Here is an 18,110-nt window from a genome sequence, read left to right on the forward strand (position 1 = left end):
CATCCACAGGAGAAAACTGGCCGCCAGGCTCCAGGAGGCAGAAGAGACGGCCGAAGCCGCCCAGGCCCGAGCTGCCTCCCTCGAGAAAAACAAACAGAGACTCCAGGCAGAAGTTGAGGACCTCACCATCGACTTGGAGAAGGTCAGAAGGCCAAATGCTCCAAGGCTGACCGTTTGCTGGGTCCAACAGCCCACGGGAAGCTGGATGAGACTGTCACATGTTGGGTTAGCAAGAAGGAACAGGTGGCCCAAGAGGGTGGAGAACAGGGTTTGCAGTCAGGCCCACTGTTCACTGCTTGAACATGTGTCAACATGCTCATGATTCTGAGATCTTGACTCAACCAGCCACTATTTAAATAGGTCCGTGACAAGGGTAAAACTCAGTCCCGGGAAGTCCAGGAACCCACTGCCCCTGTTCCCCCTTCCTCTTCTGCAAACCATGTCCCACACACTTTGTGTGGCTAAATATACCCGTTTGCATCCCTAGTTCAGACTGATTCGCCAGTCTTTAGCAGAATTAAATAAGATTTCCACTGGCACACACCAACCCAGTCTTGGTCCAGATAAGGTCATAGCCATGTGAGAGGCTTTGGGGGGAAAAAAGTCCTAAAACCCCAAGAAGGTTTTTGCTCCCTCCAAATTAAGAAGTTAAGCAGAAAAAAAAAAAGAAATTAAGCAGAAATTCACAATGTCTAATGTTGTGCAGCAGCAAATACCCAGTTGCGGGGAGTTATGAAAAAGATGGAAGGGCTGTGAAAATAATGTCTAAGAATAATGAGCTTTGATGCACAAGAAAAATAATACCCACCCATCTCTGAGTTGGGCAATGATATACATTAGTATGTTATAGAGAAATACGTTATGGGGAGTTAGGTGAACGTCATAAATCTGGGAAGGCTGTTGCGGCCCAGATGCCTCCTTTTACACCTGAGAAAACCCTCACCTGGGAAGATAAGGTGGGCTGCCCAAGGTCACACGTCTAGTAGTAGATGTTTTGGAACCGAAACATAGTTATTTCTGGACTCCCTGTTCTGTGCTTGTGCCACAAATGTTGAATTCTGTCCCCATCCGAAGAAGTCTGGGGTCCCCAGAGCTACTGGAGACGTAGAGGGAAGGAAGGGAGGGGGCAGAAGGAGGGGAAGGGCACAGGAAAGGCAGAGCCCTGGCACCATCCCCACGTCACCCCAGGCCAACGCCGCGGCCGCCGCCCTAGACAAGCAGCAGCGGGTCTTTGACAAGATGCTGGCTGAGTGGCAGCTGAAGCGTGAGGAGCTGCAGGTGGAGGTGGACGCCTCCCAGAAGGAGTGCCGCATGCACATGACCGAGAGCTTCAAGATCAAGACCGCCTACGAGGAGTGCCTGGAGCACCTGGAGTCGGTGAAGAAGGAGAACAAGACCCTGCAGGGTGAGTCTGGGGGCAGATGGATGGGCCTGCAGGGACGAGGACACAGCCCGACCCACCCACCCCGTGCCCGTCATGGGTCTGAGCGCCCAGCGCATAGTAGGTGCACAATCAGTGTTTGCTGACTGGCTGGCGAGCACTTGGTCAAAGCATGTGGGCATTCAGCAGTATAACTTCAGGCAGGTGAGTGACCTAGTTCTTCTGTGCCTTATCTGTAAAATGGGGAAATAATACTGCCTTCCGTGTAAGGCTGTTGCGATAAGGAAATAAGATAAAAATGTCTTAAGTCTTCGCTCGGTAGAGTAGCTGGTCAAATAAGGGCTCGGGAGCTTTTAGATATTGAGCCCTTCCATCTACCATATGTAAATAATGTGTGTATGCATATGTGTTTCTTACATATAGGAGTCTCAGGCTGGAATTTCATTCTGTTGGATATTGCTTGAAAAGTGTTGGTTATCTAATCTTGCCACAAGAAATTTGTATTGTTTTTGTGGTTTTCCTAAACACAAACTCAGTGTTCAGGAGATGTCACTTTTTTTCCATTTTTGAAGAACCGTTTTGGGGTCCCTGTTCTGCTGAGCGGCAGGAATGAAAACTCAGTCGATGCAGGGTTTCCTCAATCTGGGTTGCCCCACGCTGCTTCCTCCCCAGGGTTGTATCTGAGTCCCGGGGGGGCTGATGTAGCATCACTGCAATGGGGGGTAGAAAAAGATGGTCTCTGATTGTCCCCAAAGCTGCCCAAGGTCCTAGGAGTCACTCCCAGAGGAGCTCGCTGCTTACAAGAGATAATCTTGAGAGTCAACTGTCTGAGGCCTCTGCTTTCTTAATTTCCGAAGTGTAAGTACTGAAGGACTTGGGCATAAAGTAAATACAAGTTAAAGACTGGGGAGGAAGAGCTGAACCCGATATAGGTTGACTGGACTAGGAGAGGAAGGAACAGAGGAGGGGGCGGTTTATGATCAGGTGCTGCTGAGGGTCCCTGCCTACCACCCCCTCTCGGCTCCTGGTGCAGGTGAGAAAAGATAGAGGAGTACTTGTGTCACATGCCATTGCCCCGGGAAGCTGCTAGTCCTCACGCTTCTTGTTAACAAAATATTCTTCTTGTTCACAAGAATATTGCTTCTTGTTAACGAGAATATTCCTTTCTCAGAGGAGATAAAGGAACTGATTGGTCAGCTGGGTGAGGGAGGACGGAGTATACATGAGCTGCAGAAAATGAAGAAAAAATTGGAGATTGAGAAGGAAGAACTCCAGGTGGCCCTGGAGGAAGCTGAGTCTTCCCTGGAGGTAACCATGTGGTCATCACATTGGGGGCTGGACCTTGGCCAGGGACCACACACCTGCTGGGCCAGGAAGACTGATGTTTATATTCCTGGCAGGTTGAAGAGAGCAAGGTGATTCGAATTCAGCTGGAACTGGCTCAGGTGAAAGCTGACACGACCGGAGAATCCACGAGAAAGAAGAGGAATTTGAAGCTACGAGGTATGAGGCTGATGGGACAGGAGACTGAGTCTAGGTAGCATGATGGAGCAGAGTCCAGAAACCTGGGTCTCTGCCACATACCAGTCATGGGTGAGCTTGGGCAATTTAGGTGAGCCTCTCTGAACCTGTTTCCTCATCTGTGAAATGGGAATAATGATGGTACCTTATACTAATGTGGCACTCTCTGGTTTGCACTTAGAAATATAGTACTTTAGTGATTCATCACAAAACCCCATGAGATAATAACCCAATTCAAAAATGGGTAGTGAAGTAAATCAGAAGGAGAAAGACAAATACCACATGATATCACTTACATGTGGAATCTGAACTATGATACAAATGAACTTATTTACAAAACAGAAATAGACTCAGAGACATAGAGAACAGACTTGTGGTTGCCAAGGGGGAGGGGAGGTTGGGGAGAGATGGATTGGGAGTTTGATATTAGCAGATGCAAACATATAGAATGGATAAACAAGGTTCTACTGTATAGCACAGGGAACTATAGTCAATATCCTGTAATAAACCATAATGGAAAAGAACATGAAAAAGAATGTATATATACGTATTACTGAATCACTTTGCTATACAGCAGAAATTAACACAACACTGTAAATCAACTATACTTCAATAAAATATTTTTTAAAAAATGGGTAAAGGACTCGAACAGACATTTCTCCAAAGAAGATATACAAATGGCCAACAAGTACATGGAAAGATGCTCAGTATCATTAGTCATTAGGGAAATACAAATCAAAACTACGAGATACCACCTCTCTTCCATTAGGATAGCTACTATCCAAAAAACAGAAAATAACAAGTGTTGGCAAGGATGTGGAGAAATTGGAACCCTTGTACACTGTTGGTGGGAATGTAAAATAATGGTACAGCTGCTGTGGAAAACAGTATAGAGATTCCTCAGATTTTTTTAAATAGAATTACCATACGATCCAGCAATTCCACTTCTGAGTATATACCCAGAAGAATTAAAATCAGGGTCTCAAAGAGATATTTGTACACCCAAGTTCACTGCAGCATTATTCATAATAGCGAAAACGGGGAAGCAACCAAAATGCCCAGTGATGAATGAATAGATACACAAAATGTGGTCCATCCATACAGTGGAATATTATTCAGCCTTAAAAAGGAAGGAAATCCTGACATATGCTGTAACATGAATGAACCTTGAGGACATTATGCTAAGTGAAATAAGCCAGTCACAAGAAGACAAATACTGTATGATTCCATTTATATGAAGTACTTAGAGTAGCCATTTGATTATAGCCATCCTGGTGGACGTGAACTGCATTTCCATGATGGCTAATGATGCTGAGCATCTTTTATGTGCTTATTGACCAGCTATATATTTGGTTTGGAGAAATGTCCATTCAAGTTCTTTCCCCAAAACTGGGTTATTTATCTTTTTATTGTTGATTTTAAGAGTTCTTTATTTATTCTGGATACTAGACCCTTATCAGATATATGATTTGCAAATATTTTCTCCCATTCTGTGGGTTGTCTTTTCACTTTATTGATAATATCCTTTGAAGCACGAAAGTCTTTATGATTTGCAAATATTTTCTCCCATTCTGTGGGTTGTCTTTTCACTTTATTGATAATATCCTTTGAAGCACGAAAGTCTTAAATTTTGATGAAGTCCAATTTATCTATTTTTTTCTTTGGTCACTTGACTGTTGCTTTGAAAAGAGAGATTCTGACCTGTATAGCCAAAGCTTACATTTTATAATGAAAACAAACAGAGACTTTAGCATCTGGCTTTGAATTCTGACTCCATTGTGGACTAAAGGGTGATCTTTGGCGTGGTTTTCATCATGTTGGAGCCTCAGTTTCCTTGCAGGGCTGTTTTGCATATTAAATGAATTGAGATCACAAAGACACATGGTAAACATTGACCTTCCATTCCTTTTCCCAAAGCATGATGCGCCCCCACTTAAAGACTTCAAGAGGAGATACAGGGGCTTCCCTGGTGGCGCAGTGGTTGAGAGTCCGCCTGCCGATGCGGGGGACATGGGTTCGTGCCCCGGTCCGGGAAGATCCCACATGCCGCGGAGCGGGTGGGCCCGTGAGCCATGGCCACTGGGCCTGCGCGTCCGGAGCCTGTGCTCCACAACGGGAGAGGCCACAACAGTCAGAGGGCCGCGTACCGCAAAAAAAAAAAAAAAAAAAAAAAAGAGGAGATACAGTTTAATCTAACAGCATGGTGGCCGGCCGTATCCACATTATTGCTGAGACTTCTTATCTAGAGAGTTTTAGCACATCCTGAACAGTGGGCCCAGTATGCCAAGGCCTTCTCTGCTTGGACTTGCAGGAAGAACCACCAGAGGGCCATCGAATCCTTGCAGGCCAGCCTGGAGGCGGAGGCCAAGGGCCGGGCAGAGGCGCTTCGGCTCAAGAAGAAGATGGAGACAGACCTGAATGAGATGGAAATCCAGCTGGACCACGCCAACAAGAACAACAGCGAACTTGGGAAGACGCTGAAAAGGCTGCAACAGCAAATCAAGGTAGCTATCTGGGAGCAGGAAGAACTAATCACAAAGCCAGCCATCCCCGAGCCTGCAGGCTCACTGGGAGCTAATGACATGCCTGTCCAGCCAGGATAAAGGCATGAGAGTGAGAATGTGGGGTGGCTGGCAGTCTAGGGAACAGGAGACTTGGCGACTGTATAAATGAGAGACCCCAACTACCAAGATCCATATCCTGGACCACTGGAAAGAGGGAAGGAGGGAATCAGGAAGTTAGGCCTGTCTTGCTTTTTAAAATCATTTTTTACTTATTAGAAATGATTACAGACATAGAAAAATAAAGAACATAACAAACACTCATATACCGACCACTCACCTTAAATAGAGTTGAAGGCCTGCTTTATCACTTGCTGTCATCAGCCTGGTCTGTAGCACATGCATAGCCGGACCCCTGCATTCAACATGTGTTTACTGGAGCCCTGCCCTGTCCAGGCACTGTATTAGGTGCTAGGGGTACACGAATGGATAAAACAAACAAACTTCCCTGCAGACAAATAATAAGCAACAAATAAATAAAACTGTAGTATTAAAAATGGTGAGAAGTGCTATGGAGAAAGAACAAGACAGGTGAAGGGAGACGGGAATCAGCCAGGGCAGGGTGTAATTGTCAAAGGTCACTGAGGAAGGCCTCCTTGAGAAGACCCTGCTGGAAACACCAGGTCCTCGGCATCAGGAAATCCTTGACCTCATGCTGACCTCATGTCCTCAGGCTGGACAGATCCTCCAGACGCCTGGGCCCTGCATCAACCAGACCCTGAACTCCCCGGGGCAGGGCTGCACTTTGCACTCTCTTCCCCTGTGGCCTCCACCTCCCCGCCTTCACCCCAGCTCCCCGCTGAGCCTGGTCCAGGAAGGTCATAGCACCCTCAGGCCTGGGCAACCCCTGGCCGTGGGAGAAGGGCTCAGGCCAGGGTCTCTCGTCCCCCAGGACCTGCAGATCCAGATGGACGAGGACGCCCGGCAGCACGAGGAGCTGCGGGAGCAGTACAGCCTGCAGGAACGGCGCCTGAGCCTGCTGCAGACGGAGCTGGACGAGGTGCGCTCGGCCCTGGAGGGCAGCGAGCGCTCCCGCAAGCTGCTGGAGCAGGAGGTGGCGGAGGTCACCGAGCGGCACAGTGAACTCAGCGTCCAGGTGGGGACAGCTCCCGGCCACATGGACTCCCACTCGGGGCGCTGGGGTGACGCCAGGGCGGCGCCCGAACCTCATGCGCTCCCCTCAAAGGCCCACTCGGCACATCCTCAGAATGCACCTGCAGAGCTTTCTGCTGTGGTTAGAAAACAAACAAATAAACCCGTAACATAAAACGTACCATCTTCACCATTTTTCGGTGCAGAGCTTTTCAAGACAGACTCCCAGAATCTCCCCTGGAGATTCTGATCCAGTGAGTCTGTAGTGGGACCCCAGGGAATTTAACTTTTAGAAACTCCTCATGAAATTCTGATGATTTAGCCAATTTTAAGGACAACCGTTACCACACCCCATCCCCCCAACCTGCCCAGTGTACTGAAGATAGAACTTCAGAACTGGAAGGGATCTAGAATATTCCAAAGTCCGACATTCGTGGTACAAATGAAAAACTGTGGCCGAGAGTTGAGTGGCTCACCCATGGTCAACACCAGGGACCCCAGTGGTGACACAGGTGCTTCCTGCCACTCACAGTGCAGTCCTTTACCAGCACGGCTTCATCCTTACTCACCATCTCACGCGAATTCACCAAAAGAAAATAATGTACATGGGACATATAGGGATTACAACCCCACTTTAGAGATAAAAAGACCAATCCCAGGGCTAAAAAGTAGACACACAGGCAGAAGCACTAGGGCTTGAACCTGGTCTTCCCAGCTCCAAGTTCAGGATTGTAGTAGAGCTACCACCCACCCCAGGCCTAAATGATGTTCTTCCCAGGCTCTGCGTGATGCAAATTCTAATCTAAAACTCAGAGAAGAATGCAGGATAGAGACCTTCACCCTAAGCAGGGGGCCCAGGGCCATTTCTTGTTGGGGGTCTGGGAGAGGGTGGCTTTTCCTGGACACAGGAAGGGCTGTGCAGACTCCGGGCTCATGGCAATGTCTTCGTTTCCTCCTCCAGAACCAAAGTCTCCTCGTGGTCAAGCGTAAGCTGGAGTCTGATGTCCAGCGCATCTCCAGCGAACATGAGGAGCTCATCAGTGAGTTCCGCTCGGTCGACGAGAGGGCCAAGAAAGCCATGACGGACGTAAGTGCATGCACTGCCTGCTGCAGCCCGGAGGGGCCTGGGCACCCTACCCCCACCCCAGCCAGGCCCCCTGCCGGCAACCAGGCCACCCTAGGCAGGGAAGGCCGCCTCCTTTGGTTTCTGAAAAGCCAAGAGATTAGAGCATGAGGCCTAGGGACACAGACCAAAGGAGCCATTGAAGTGGGCTCATCTGGGCAGGTATTTTGGCAAGGAGAGGAGCCTCGAACCAGCCTTAAGGGGAGGGTTAGTGAAAAGAAGATGGGTGCCGTGCCCAGTGGTTCAGGGCTGGAGGTCGGCAAGGAAGGCCTCCGGGTGTTTTCACCCTAGTATCCCTTTGGGTGCTCAGTGGCGGATGCTACGTGCCCCACTTTAAAGATGAGGAAATACAGATTTTATCGTCAAGCTCCTTAGGCTTGACTGAAATGCCAGGAGCTCAGGAACATTGTTGGTCTTATTTGGTGCTGTGTCCTGAGATCATAGACTGGTACCCGGCACGCTGTAAGCCCTCCGTGAATATTTTATACAAGAACAAGTGGGTTAAATGACTGGGGCCGGGTGCAGACCTTGGACTTTCTACTCAGACCTGTGTTTTTCCCGCTCTCTGTGCTGTGCCCCTCACGGAGGAGACGGCAGAGTCTGGCTGGAGAGCGCTGGCTGGCGGGTCCATGGGATTGGGCGGCCTGGGTTTGAGCACAGGCGCCTGCCTCCTCCCATCACTCGGAGGGATGTGGGAGCGTGGGGTACCCCCTCCACCACACCCCAGCAGCATGTCAGCCAGGGTCCTCTTGTCCACCGCCTAGTGTCCCAGAGGCTGGGAGACAAGGTCCCTCGTCTCTCAAAGGCACCAGGATCCTGGATGGGAGCCCAGCTCCAGCTCCAGTGCTTCCCCCGCCACCCCCAGGCTGCCCGCATGGCCGAGGAACTCCAGCAAGAGCAGGACCACTGCATGCACCTGGAGAAAATCAAGAAGAACTACGAGGTCACCATCAAGGACTTGCAGGCCAAGATGGAGGAGGCTGAGCAGCTGGCCCTCAAGGGAGGGAAACGCACAATCATGAAGCTGGAAGCCAGGGTGAGGGCGGCACCGAACCAGAGAGGGAAAAAGGAGATCGGAAGGGGGTCTTTTCCCCCCAAAAGTGCCAAGCATCTGATGAGGAGCTGGGCCTCTAATCTATTTCTACAAAGGTCTCCTCTCCTCCTCCCCTCCCTGTCACCTTCCCCCCAGAGTGTCCTTAGCCCCCAAGCAGAGTGGTTTCCCCATATTCTTCCTCCGTCTCTGTTCCCCATCTCTGTTTCCAACATTATTCCTCTCTTATTACTTACTTAAAACGAGCCTCCATCTTCACCTCATGGAATGTCAGAGCTGGAAGGGCCCAGGGGGTCGGTCACCTTGTCCCACCCCTGCCTCCCCCATTTTCCAGAGGAGGAAACTTGAGGCTCAAGGCATCTGACCACCTGCTGGTGAAAGGCTGAGCCCACCCAACCCTCCTGGGCAGGGCTCACCTCTGGGCAGGAAGTGGACACCGCGACACCCCTGCCCAAGGCCACTGAGCTCTGAAGTTCAAAAACCTGCGTTCCCCCCGCCGCATTCCTCTCCTCCTCCCCCAGATCAAAGAACTGGAGACGGAGCTGGACGGGGAGCAAAAACAGCACGTGGAAACGGTCAAGACGCTGCGGAAGAATGAGCGGCGCCTCAAAGAGCTGGTCTTCCAGACAGAGGAGGACCACAAGACCAACCAGCGCATGCAGGAGCTGGTGGAGAAGCTGCAGAACAAGCTAAAGGTCTACAAGAGGCAGATCGAGGAGGCGGTGGGTGCCCGCCGTGTGGCCCCAATTCTCCCCCCTTCCCAGCCCAGGTTTCTAGCCTTGGTTAGAATGGACCACAGGAGAGGACTCAAGTCTTGGCCAAAAGATGGCTTCCTGTTCACAGCACTTCATCCTCGCTATCACATGGGGAGTGGACTAGACATGACACACTGGAGATAAGAATGTGTAAAAAATGAAAATATCCCGAGAACACCGTGCTAAGTAAAACACCTACTTCAGTGGGATCGAAAGCCAGGGAAGGTCTCGGGTGCCTCCGTCCTGCTTCCACTGCCCCTTGTGGCCTCTCCCTCCTGGTCAGAAGGTTAAACACCAGGACCTTCCCTTATTTGATCCCCTTGACACAAGGCAGGAAGGCTGATACTCTTAATCTATTTCACAGGTGAGGAAACAGCCCAGAGTAGGGTACTTATGTTATTTCAGTCAAAGTCACATGGTTAGCAAATGGCAGCTTCAAGTCTCAACCCTAGACCGCACACCCACCTGCCGCCACCATCGTCCCCCACCCAGGATGTAGATATTTGACTCTGCTGTCATTTGCTGCCAGTTCTGGGACCACCACGTTGACTCCGTCATCCACCCACGCACCTAACACTGTTCCCAAAAGGCTCAATAAAGGCCAGGCTTACAGGAAATACGGTTCTAACCAAAACAACACTATGACTCTCTTGGGAAGATGAGGGTGTGGGAAATGTGTGACGGGGGCTCAAGAAAGCACCAAATCCACATTTCCATGGTGGGGTACCAATAGCTAATGCCTAAAACCACACGTTATAGAAGCCGCAACAGAGCACATTTTATTTAGAAATATGGATGTCAAAGCCAAAAACAATCAGCTAAAAGTGTTGAAGGTGGGTGTCCGTGGTGACCTGGAGGATGCCCCGACCCAGGACTGCTGTGTTTCCTAATAAGCCTTACAGAACGACTGGACTCTTAAGATGTCCACGTAGAACTGAAAACAATGCACGTTTAGCCAGAACAAGCCAGGTTTATGCTCCATTTTCCACCGTGCCTTTGTCACAGGAGGAGCAGGCCAACCAGACCTTGGCTCGCTATAGGAAGACAGTACATGAGCTGGATGACGCCGAGGAGCGGGCCGGCATGGCGGAGACCGCCCTGAACAAGCTGCGCACCAGACACCGCGTGGCCAGCAAAGGCATCACCGCTGTGGAGATCATCCAGGTGTCCAAGACAGGCACCTCCAAAACCCTTTCTGAGGAGTGAGGTGCCCCGTGTCCCAGCTCACAGCCGGTAGGTGTGGACCCCACCCTCCAAGTTCACCTTCCCTGCTCTTGCTTTGCTCTTTCCAACTTCTCTGCTTCCTGTCTGCCAGCCCCCGACCTTATGCAGCGGGGATCCCAAAGCCTCCCGTCCCTTCAGCCGCAACACTCCCTCAGCACTCTCAGGTGGGATGCCGTCCACTTGTGTCACAGGTGCTGGTGGTCGTGATGCTCCCCCCATCTGAGTGGAAGCTCTTGGGAGGCAGGTGCCACGTCTGATGCCCCTTCACACCAGGTCTGGCAGATAGGTGCTCAGTACATGCTTGTTTTCACTGGAGAACCGTAGGGGACATCTGCAAGCTTAGAGGTGGTGTGCATGCATCGTTCATATCCCCCATGGTATCATCCCAGGATTTCGTCAATGCTGGCTGAATTTAGGTTTCTATCATCAAGGAAATCATCATCGTCACAGCTACCATTTCTTGAGCACTGAGTGCAGGTGGGATTTTAGGAGAAATTTTTTTAATAGTCTTTTATTATTTTCCTTAATCCAGAACCAACTGAGAAGAAATACAGGAGACAAATACATAAAAGTCACAATGCTAGTTTTATTATGATACAATTCTAGATTGAGAATTAATGGGCGTCCACCATGAGCATCCTTGTACTTCACCCCAGAATTCAAAGTACCTGCAGAACTGAACCACCACAGCCCTGCTCCCTGGGGAGCAGCCCCTACTCCAAGGGCAGGAATGACCAGAGCTCACCGACCCTGCAGGTAGATCCAAAAGGAGACCAGGTGGGGTTCACCCCCACCTTCCTGGTTCCTTCTTCCAAGCCCAGGATAAACCACTCCTCTTCCCATGAGAGGAGCAAGGGAATGGTGAGAAGCAAAGAACATTATTCTAGAGCAGTGGTTCCCAAAATGTGGTCCTTTGGACCAGCAGCCACCTCAGCATCACCTGGGAAGTTGTTAGAAACGCGAATTCTTGGGCTCCACGCCAGACCTACTGAAGCAGAAGCTCTGGGGGTGGGCCCTGCATTCGAGGTTTAACCAGCCCTCCAGGTGATTCAGACATATGGGCAAGTTTGAGAACCAGTGCTGTAGCAGAAATCTCCCCTTACAGAAACAGGAGCCAGGGAATGCAGGTTTCTTCTACTTTCACAAGAGCCAGACATGTGGTAAATGTTTTTCACTCTAATTTATCCCGTGAGGTAGGTATAAATATCTGCGTTTTCAGGTGAGGAAAATGAGCTCAGGGAAGTTCAGTGACGCCCATGGTCATGCAAGCCCTGTGCTAGGGAAAGGCAGGCTGTCCTTTATTTTAATTACTGTGGAGATTGATAAGGTTACCGTCTGATTAGGATGAACCGGGACAACTCATGATCAAGGACTTGGTTTAGGTTGGGAGGGGCAGGGGTTTGGAGTCTCAGTGCCACTTGCTGATGTTCAACCTCCACGGATTCTGGGAATTTTTTTCTGGCCTCGTGTTCAAGCATCCAGTTGAGTCAGCCCTTGGTGAGGGTAAGGTCCCCCACTCACAGCTCTCTATCTCTCAGGACCAGGTCAGTTTGGGTTTTAGCCAGAAGTGATAACCCCATTGACCTCTGAATTCAAGCTGAGCCTTTTCTCACCGTTTGCTTAGGGAGGGAGCACCAAAGAGAACACAGAATATTCTTTTTAATTCTCTAATTCTTAGATAACGGTTAGCTCAGGAAGCTAAGGAAACCAGAGGCTTGCCTCTGGATGAGGCCGACAGTTAACACGTAACTCCTCCTGTCAGGGCAAAGCCCCAGGGCCCTCCTCTGAGCCCCCGTGGGGTTACCCCTGAGGCCTCCTGCGCCGCCCAGACTCAGGAGGCCTTCCTCTCCTTCTGCCTGCTAAGTCTTCGCCCCCAGGGTTAGCGCCTTGTAAAGCAGATCCTCCGCCCCAGCTTGGTGACTGTTTATTCCTGGGGTCTGCTGGCCCTGGTCCGACCGCTCTGTCTTCATGTCACTGGGCTACAGTCCTGCCCACGGTGCCCAGAGGCAGAGCCCCTGGGGTCTGCTCTCTGTGTCCTGGTCCATCCTCACTCTCTTATGCCATTTTCCCCTTATCAGTCACAGATATGCCATTGTGGCCATGAGATATTGCAAGCAAGCTAGTACATGGGTTAGCACTAAGCCAAAATCCCACAGGAATTTAGTTTTCCAAAGTGGCATTATCTTCAATCACAAATACTGACCAAGCTCTGAATATGGACTAGGCCTGTACTCTGGGATACAGAGATGAATAAGAAACAACATCCTCCCTCGTGGAGCTCAGAATCCAGCGGAGAGGCAGACGCACACAGCAATCACAAGGCTATGAGCGACTGTTCTGCAGTGTTTGCTTCTCACAGGAGGGGATTCCAGGGGAGGAACGACTGGTTCGACCTGAGGTGGCTAGGGAGCAGCTCCATGGAGGACATGACCTGTATGAGAGTCTAGAGCAGCACCACTCAGTGGGTGGTCCCCATTGCAGAAACTGAGAGGAAGTGTTTAGAAATTTCGAGAGCAATTGGATGCTGCCATGACATCCAAGTGCATGGTCAATGTATTTCATAAAAGTATTCATCTCAGATAGTAATTAAAATAAACAAAAATGAAAAGTAAAAATAACAGAATCGAAATTAAAAAGAATAAATAAAATGGATCCCTCACCAGGTGAGAGGGAAAGAAGGGAATTTCAGATAGAAGGCCCAACACATGCAAAAGTGCAGAGGTGGGATGTGCACAAGGGTACAGCATGACTGGAGAAGAGGGGCTCAGGATGAGGTCAGAGTGCTGGACAGGGTGGGAGACAAAGCTGGTGGGACAGGTGTGGGGGGTGGGTGTGAAGGGCCCTGTTGGGAGCAAGTATTCCATAATCTCCATGAGGAAATCTTGCTAATTTTTAAAATCCACTTGTGGGATGTGATGAGTAGTAGCTTTTCTTTCTTGGGAAGACACATCAAGTTGGCAAAACAAGCCTCTTGGCCCCTCATGAGACACTGCAGACCAGTGCATGGTGAGCATTGCATCCCAGGGCATCACACTCTGGCCCTCTCAATGGCCCGACTAGAGTTCAGGCCTACCTGGGCATGCCAGGCCCAAAGAAGGTGTCCCTAAACCCTTACAACCTAGCAGAGAATGAACCAGGTATGACCCAGTGGTGTCCATTACAAGGAAGGAAACCTGTGCAGAAGCAGCCCAGGAACTTGAGGGTGCTGTCTTTCTGGCAAGAAGGGGTCAAAGATGTCAGAATTCCCAGCTCTGGCCCACAAGGGTCTTCTCACCCTCTCTTTTTTCTTCCAGGGTGACACAGATCACAACAGCAGACCACTGAGAGGAACAATATATGAAAATGGAAAACTGGGTCTATCCTGAGAATGTTTAGTATGCAAAGGAACGTGCAAGCCAGAAAGAGACAGGTGCAAAAGAATAAAGATAGCTGTGGGGGGAGATGGGCTTGGGGATGTAAATACCCAGCCATTAGAGGAATATAAATTAGCGTGGCTTCTCTGAGATGGCAGCAACCTGTCAAGCACTTGGATAACAGTAAGAGTGGGTCTGATTTTGTTGAGATTCTACATGTTCATGTCAAGGACGGAATATGTAATATCTGTGGGACTTGGCTGTTCTCTAGAAGTAATTCCTCGTGTGGACAATTTTAATACCTTGTCCCCATGCATCTTAAATAAAAGAAACTTGAAAAATAGACCGAAAGGAGATTGTTTTTAAGTGAAGAATTTTTTCTGAGACTTCCTAATCCAAAGGCAATTTTTATAGTATATCAGAGTTCTGTTGTGTCTGTGACCTCATTCACAGCCTTGTGTCTATTGGAAACCATGAAACCTATGTAGTCATGGTGAGATTCTTTGCAAATTGTGAAAGGGTGTATCAGAGATATGATGACAAACTAGGTTTCGTAAAGCTGAGACAGTTACAGGACCCCCTAAAAGGATGTTAAGATCCATCCAGGCTAACGACCCAAAGGCCCCCCACGCCACGCCTCAGCAACTCCCCGGATGCTCAGACACAGGCAGGTCAGCTCTGTGACGGCAGGCAAAGTGTATCTTGTGTGTTTTATTCACTGCTGTTTCTCAGCAATAAGATAGCGCCCAGCCTGAAGGGAGAACATGGTAAATACGGTAAATAAGTGTGGAGTGAATGCCTCCCAAGGCAGTGCTTCCTGACATTGCACAGAGAGCTTCCTTAAATCAGGCTGAGCCCTGCCCCCTGGTGGAATCCACTTGTCAACCCTGGTTTTGACACCCAGGACCCTACAGAACCACCTGAATGGAAGGCAGGTCTCACGGTCCCTCCAAGGTGCTCTTTCCTTCCTGGGTCCTTCATCTTCCCAAGGGTGACGGGATTTCTTTGTCACCTTCTGACACTCCTCGACCCTGTTTCTCTCCTCACGGTCCCAGTCTTTGGGGCGCAGGGGCACAGGGACCAGCCCTCAGAACGCCCCTCCTCCCAGCTTCATGGAAATGGGGTCTTCCCTTTGAATTTCAGCACCCTGACCTCTCCAATGCACTGGCAGACAGAAATCACTGTTCAGGCTGGTAGAGGAAGGGATATTAATATGATGGTGGTGGATCCCTCTCCGTCTTCACACGGGCCTACATCTCCCCCATGATGGTTTTAATCTTTGCACTCTCTAGGCACCTCAGAGGGAACAGGGTTTGCGTCCTTCTGTGCAAATGCACCAAATGCGAAGACGCTGCCCTCCAGTGGTGGGGTCTCCAACTGCTGTATTTCCTGGGAGACACCAAATCACACAATCTTAGAATTATATTAGAATTTTAGGGCTCAAAGGGACATTTGGAGGGTGTCTAGTCCAACTTTCGGCCAGTTTGGGATTCCCTTCCATAGCATCCCTGAAAAAAATGGTAATCCAACTTGAACTCTTCCAGTGAAAAAAAGGCAGCCCATTGCAGTTTTGGCTGACAATCATGGTTCAAAAGTCCCACCCAGTATTAAGTCGAAATATGTCTCCTCTATTTTGCCCTTACTTCAATCTAGTCTTCACCTCTGTAATTACATAAAATAAGTCTAATTCTTATGCTTTGAAGTCAGATATGGGTTCCACTTTCCCAGCAGTGTGACCTTGGGCAACTTAACCTATCTTATCTCCTGTTTCCTCAACTATTAAATGAGGAATAATAAGAGCATCTGCCTCGTAGGAATGTGAAGTTTAAACAAGGTAACTTGGCACAGAGCCCATTATGCATGGCACTGAGACACTCGCCAAGTTTCTTCTAGCATTCCGTAGGACTCCGACGCTTGACCTCCTGGGGGAGGCTCTGCTGGGCTGTCAGTCTAGTAGCTGATGGCAGCGAGCCTCTTCCTGGAGAGATACCAGGAGCATTCCATGAGGTTGAAAGACCTCATCATTGTTTCCTGGAGGACAGTCCACTTGTGGTCTCCCCACACTCAGAGAATTTCAGAGCAGCTCCTGACTTTGCCAGGGAGGGTGGGGGCCCAGAAGTAGACAGGCTCAGTGACTTGCCCAAGACCATTCAGTTAATGCAGAGATAGAAATAATTCTTTGTGGCAGGAGATGAGGTGAGGTTTCTGACCCAGTGTTTATTTATAAGAAAACGGACTTCACCTCGCCACATATGCTGTTTTTGCCTAAGGACATGAAATTTCAGAACGGCTTAAAGGCCTAAAAGGGTATAATCTATATGGCCTTACAAAATAATAATATATAATTGGTATCCACGACGATTGAAATTAGGGCACTGGCACCATGTTCTGTAGAGTAAATGGAGCAAAGACTATTTAGATGGTTTTGCTAAATGTTTTGGGATAGCTTTCAAGGCTGCTAAATTTTGTATCACTGATTGTATTAAGTATATTTTCTTATTTTCTATATTCTTGAAGGTCTGGCATCTGGGGCCGCCCTGGCTGAGGAGACACTGCCTCTCCCAGGGCTGCCGATTCTTAGGGACAGCAAACAGCTCTCATACACAGACTAACCAATCTGGAGCCCAAACTCTGAACCACCTCCTCTATCCAGTTCTTATACTCTGGGAGGCAATAGTCCCCTGCCCTAATTATCCCAGGACCAGGTAGCAGACGAGGGACTGCCCCTCCGTCCCAGAGGGTGCTGAAATTAGCCAATCCTAACCCTGCTCAGCCTGCAGTGCCCATTCCTTCCCGTGGAAACCACATTGAAAGCTCGCACCCACGCTTTCCCCCTTGATTGTTCTGCTCCTGACCAACCCTGGTGCTTCCCCACATGGCCCTGAGCGGCATGTCACGCCATACCTCCTACTTCTAGGTCTATGAGTGTATAAACTTCTTCCTTCATGACAATCATTTCTATGTCTGTGTATCTTCCCACACCTGATTAAAGCAAATCCCAGGTACATTTTAAGGTACATACACCAATTATCTTCCTCCTCCTTTCACATGTGAACCACTCCTGGGTCCTTGTAGGGAACCCAGCAGGTTCTGGGTCATCCCCATGGAGCACAACTTTGGGTGTTTCCAGAAATCACAAAGACCCCGGGCCCTTCCACCCACAAGCTACCAGGAACTGAGGCTGGAGATCTGTTGTGAAAAGGCCAACCTTGAGTTATGGTAAAACCGCAAGACTGGAAGGGAACTTGCTGGCTATTATAAGGGACTGTTCTCTCCTCTGAACCCTGAACCCTGGCTTAGGCTAATGAAAAGTGTATCCTGAGACTTTGGAGCAGTGATTCCATAACATTTTTTTCTACAGACATTTAAAAAACCAACTTTTAAATACAGACAGCAAAACAGTAAGCAGACATTTCGACCAAGGGGGAACCTGTATTATGAAAATTAGGTTTGGCAATTAGAAAGCCTACTGTGAGGGTAGGTACAGGATGCGACAGGAGAGTCCTGGAAGGTAGAGGAAATCGTGTCTTTGCTGGTGCCTAAGGATGTGTAGGAGGCATAAAGGGGAGGGAGAGCCTGTGGGAGTGGAAGGTAGGAGTGGGGAGAACCCGCTGAGAGTGTGCTTGGTGGCAGGTAGTGGCACATGAGCCAACAGTGGTGCAAGCAATAGTGACATCTAATGATCTTTCACACCAAGCCCTGCAGTTACAGGTTCCAGAATTAGTGCAATGTGAAGGACCCCAGTCTCTACCTTTCCACACTGCTCTACCCTGCCGTCTGTCAAGACAGTTGCCACAACTGGTTAACTTCCCCCCAACTATGGAATTGCTCAACTTTTGCCAACATCTTCATTTGAGAGTATGATATGAGAAGCAGCCACAAATATATATGTGATAAGCACACAAAATCAGAGGCACGCTATATGCTACAATAGAAATATAGCCATCCCAGGTTAATCCATTCCCCCAAACAATTCTAAGATCAAAGAAGTCTATATCACACGATTTTAAGTGAGAAAATAAGAATGCATTCACCATCTGTCCAAAAAT

At 49.1% G+C, this 18,110-nt stretch overlaps 2 protein-coding genes across 28 annotated transcripts in view; one reads left to right on the forward strand and one right to left on the reverse strand.

The window, feature by feature from the left end:
- Window positions 1-14,812, forward strand: part of MYH16 (myosin heavy chain 16) — a 44,724-nt gene extending 29,912 nt beyond the window's left edge. The window contains 12 exon segments of the mRNA XM_055090201.1: window positions 10-142; window positions 1,189-1,405; window positions 2,553-2,689; window positions 2,782-2,836; window positions 2,839-2,884; window positions 5,214-5,406; window positions 6,356-6,559; window positions 7,517-7,642; window positions 8,544-8,714; window positions 9,251-9,451; window positions 10,490-10,717; window positions 14,002-14,812. Coding sequence (XP_054946176.1) covers window positions 10-142; window positions 1,189-1,405; window positions 2,553-2,689; window positions 2,782-2,836; window positions 2,839-2,884; window positions 5,214-5,406; window positions 6,356-6,559; window positions 7,517-7,642; window positions 8,544-8,714; window positions 9,251-9,451; window positions 10,490-10,690 — 1,684 coding nt within the window. The 3' untranslated portion in view covers window positions 10,691-10,717; window positions 14,002-14,812.
- Window positions 1-18,110, reverse strand: part of KPNA7 (karyopherin subunit alpha 7) — a 128,131-nt gene that overhangs the window by 103,273 nt on the left and 6,748 nt on the right. For 22 of the 27 annotated variants that reach the window (XM_055090178.1, XM_055090177.1, XM_055090179.1 and 19 more), the window contains one exon: window positions 5,744-5,911. The exons of 4 other annotated variants lie outside the window; for them this stretch is intronic. The gene's annotated coding sequence lies outside the window, so the exon portion shown is untranslated. The remainder of the gene's footprint in view (window positions 1-5,743; window positions 5,912-18,110) is intronic. One more of the 27 variants, XM_055090182.1, reaches the window with a different exon arrangement.

This window comes from Physeter macrocephalus, chromosome 14 (genome assembly GCF_002837175.3).
Source record: "Physeter macrocephalus isolate SW-GA chromosome 14, ASM283717v5, whole genome shotgun sequence".
Classification (NCBI taxonomy): Eukaryota; Metazoa; Chordata; class Mammalia; order Artiodactyla; family Physeteridae; genus Physeter; species Physeter macrocephalus.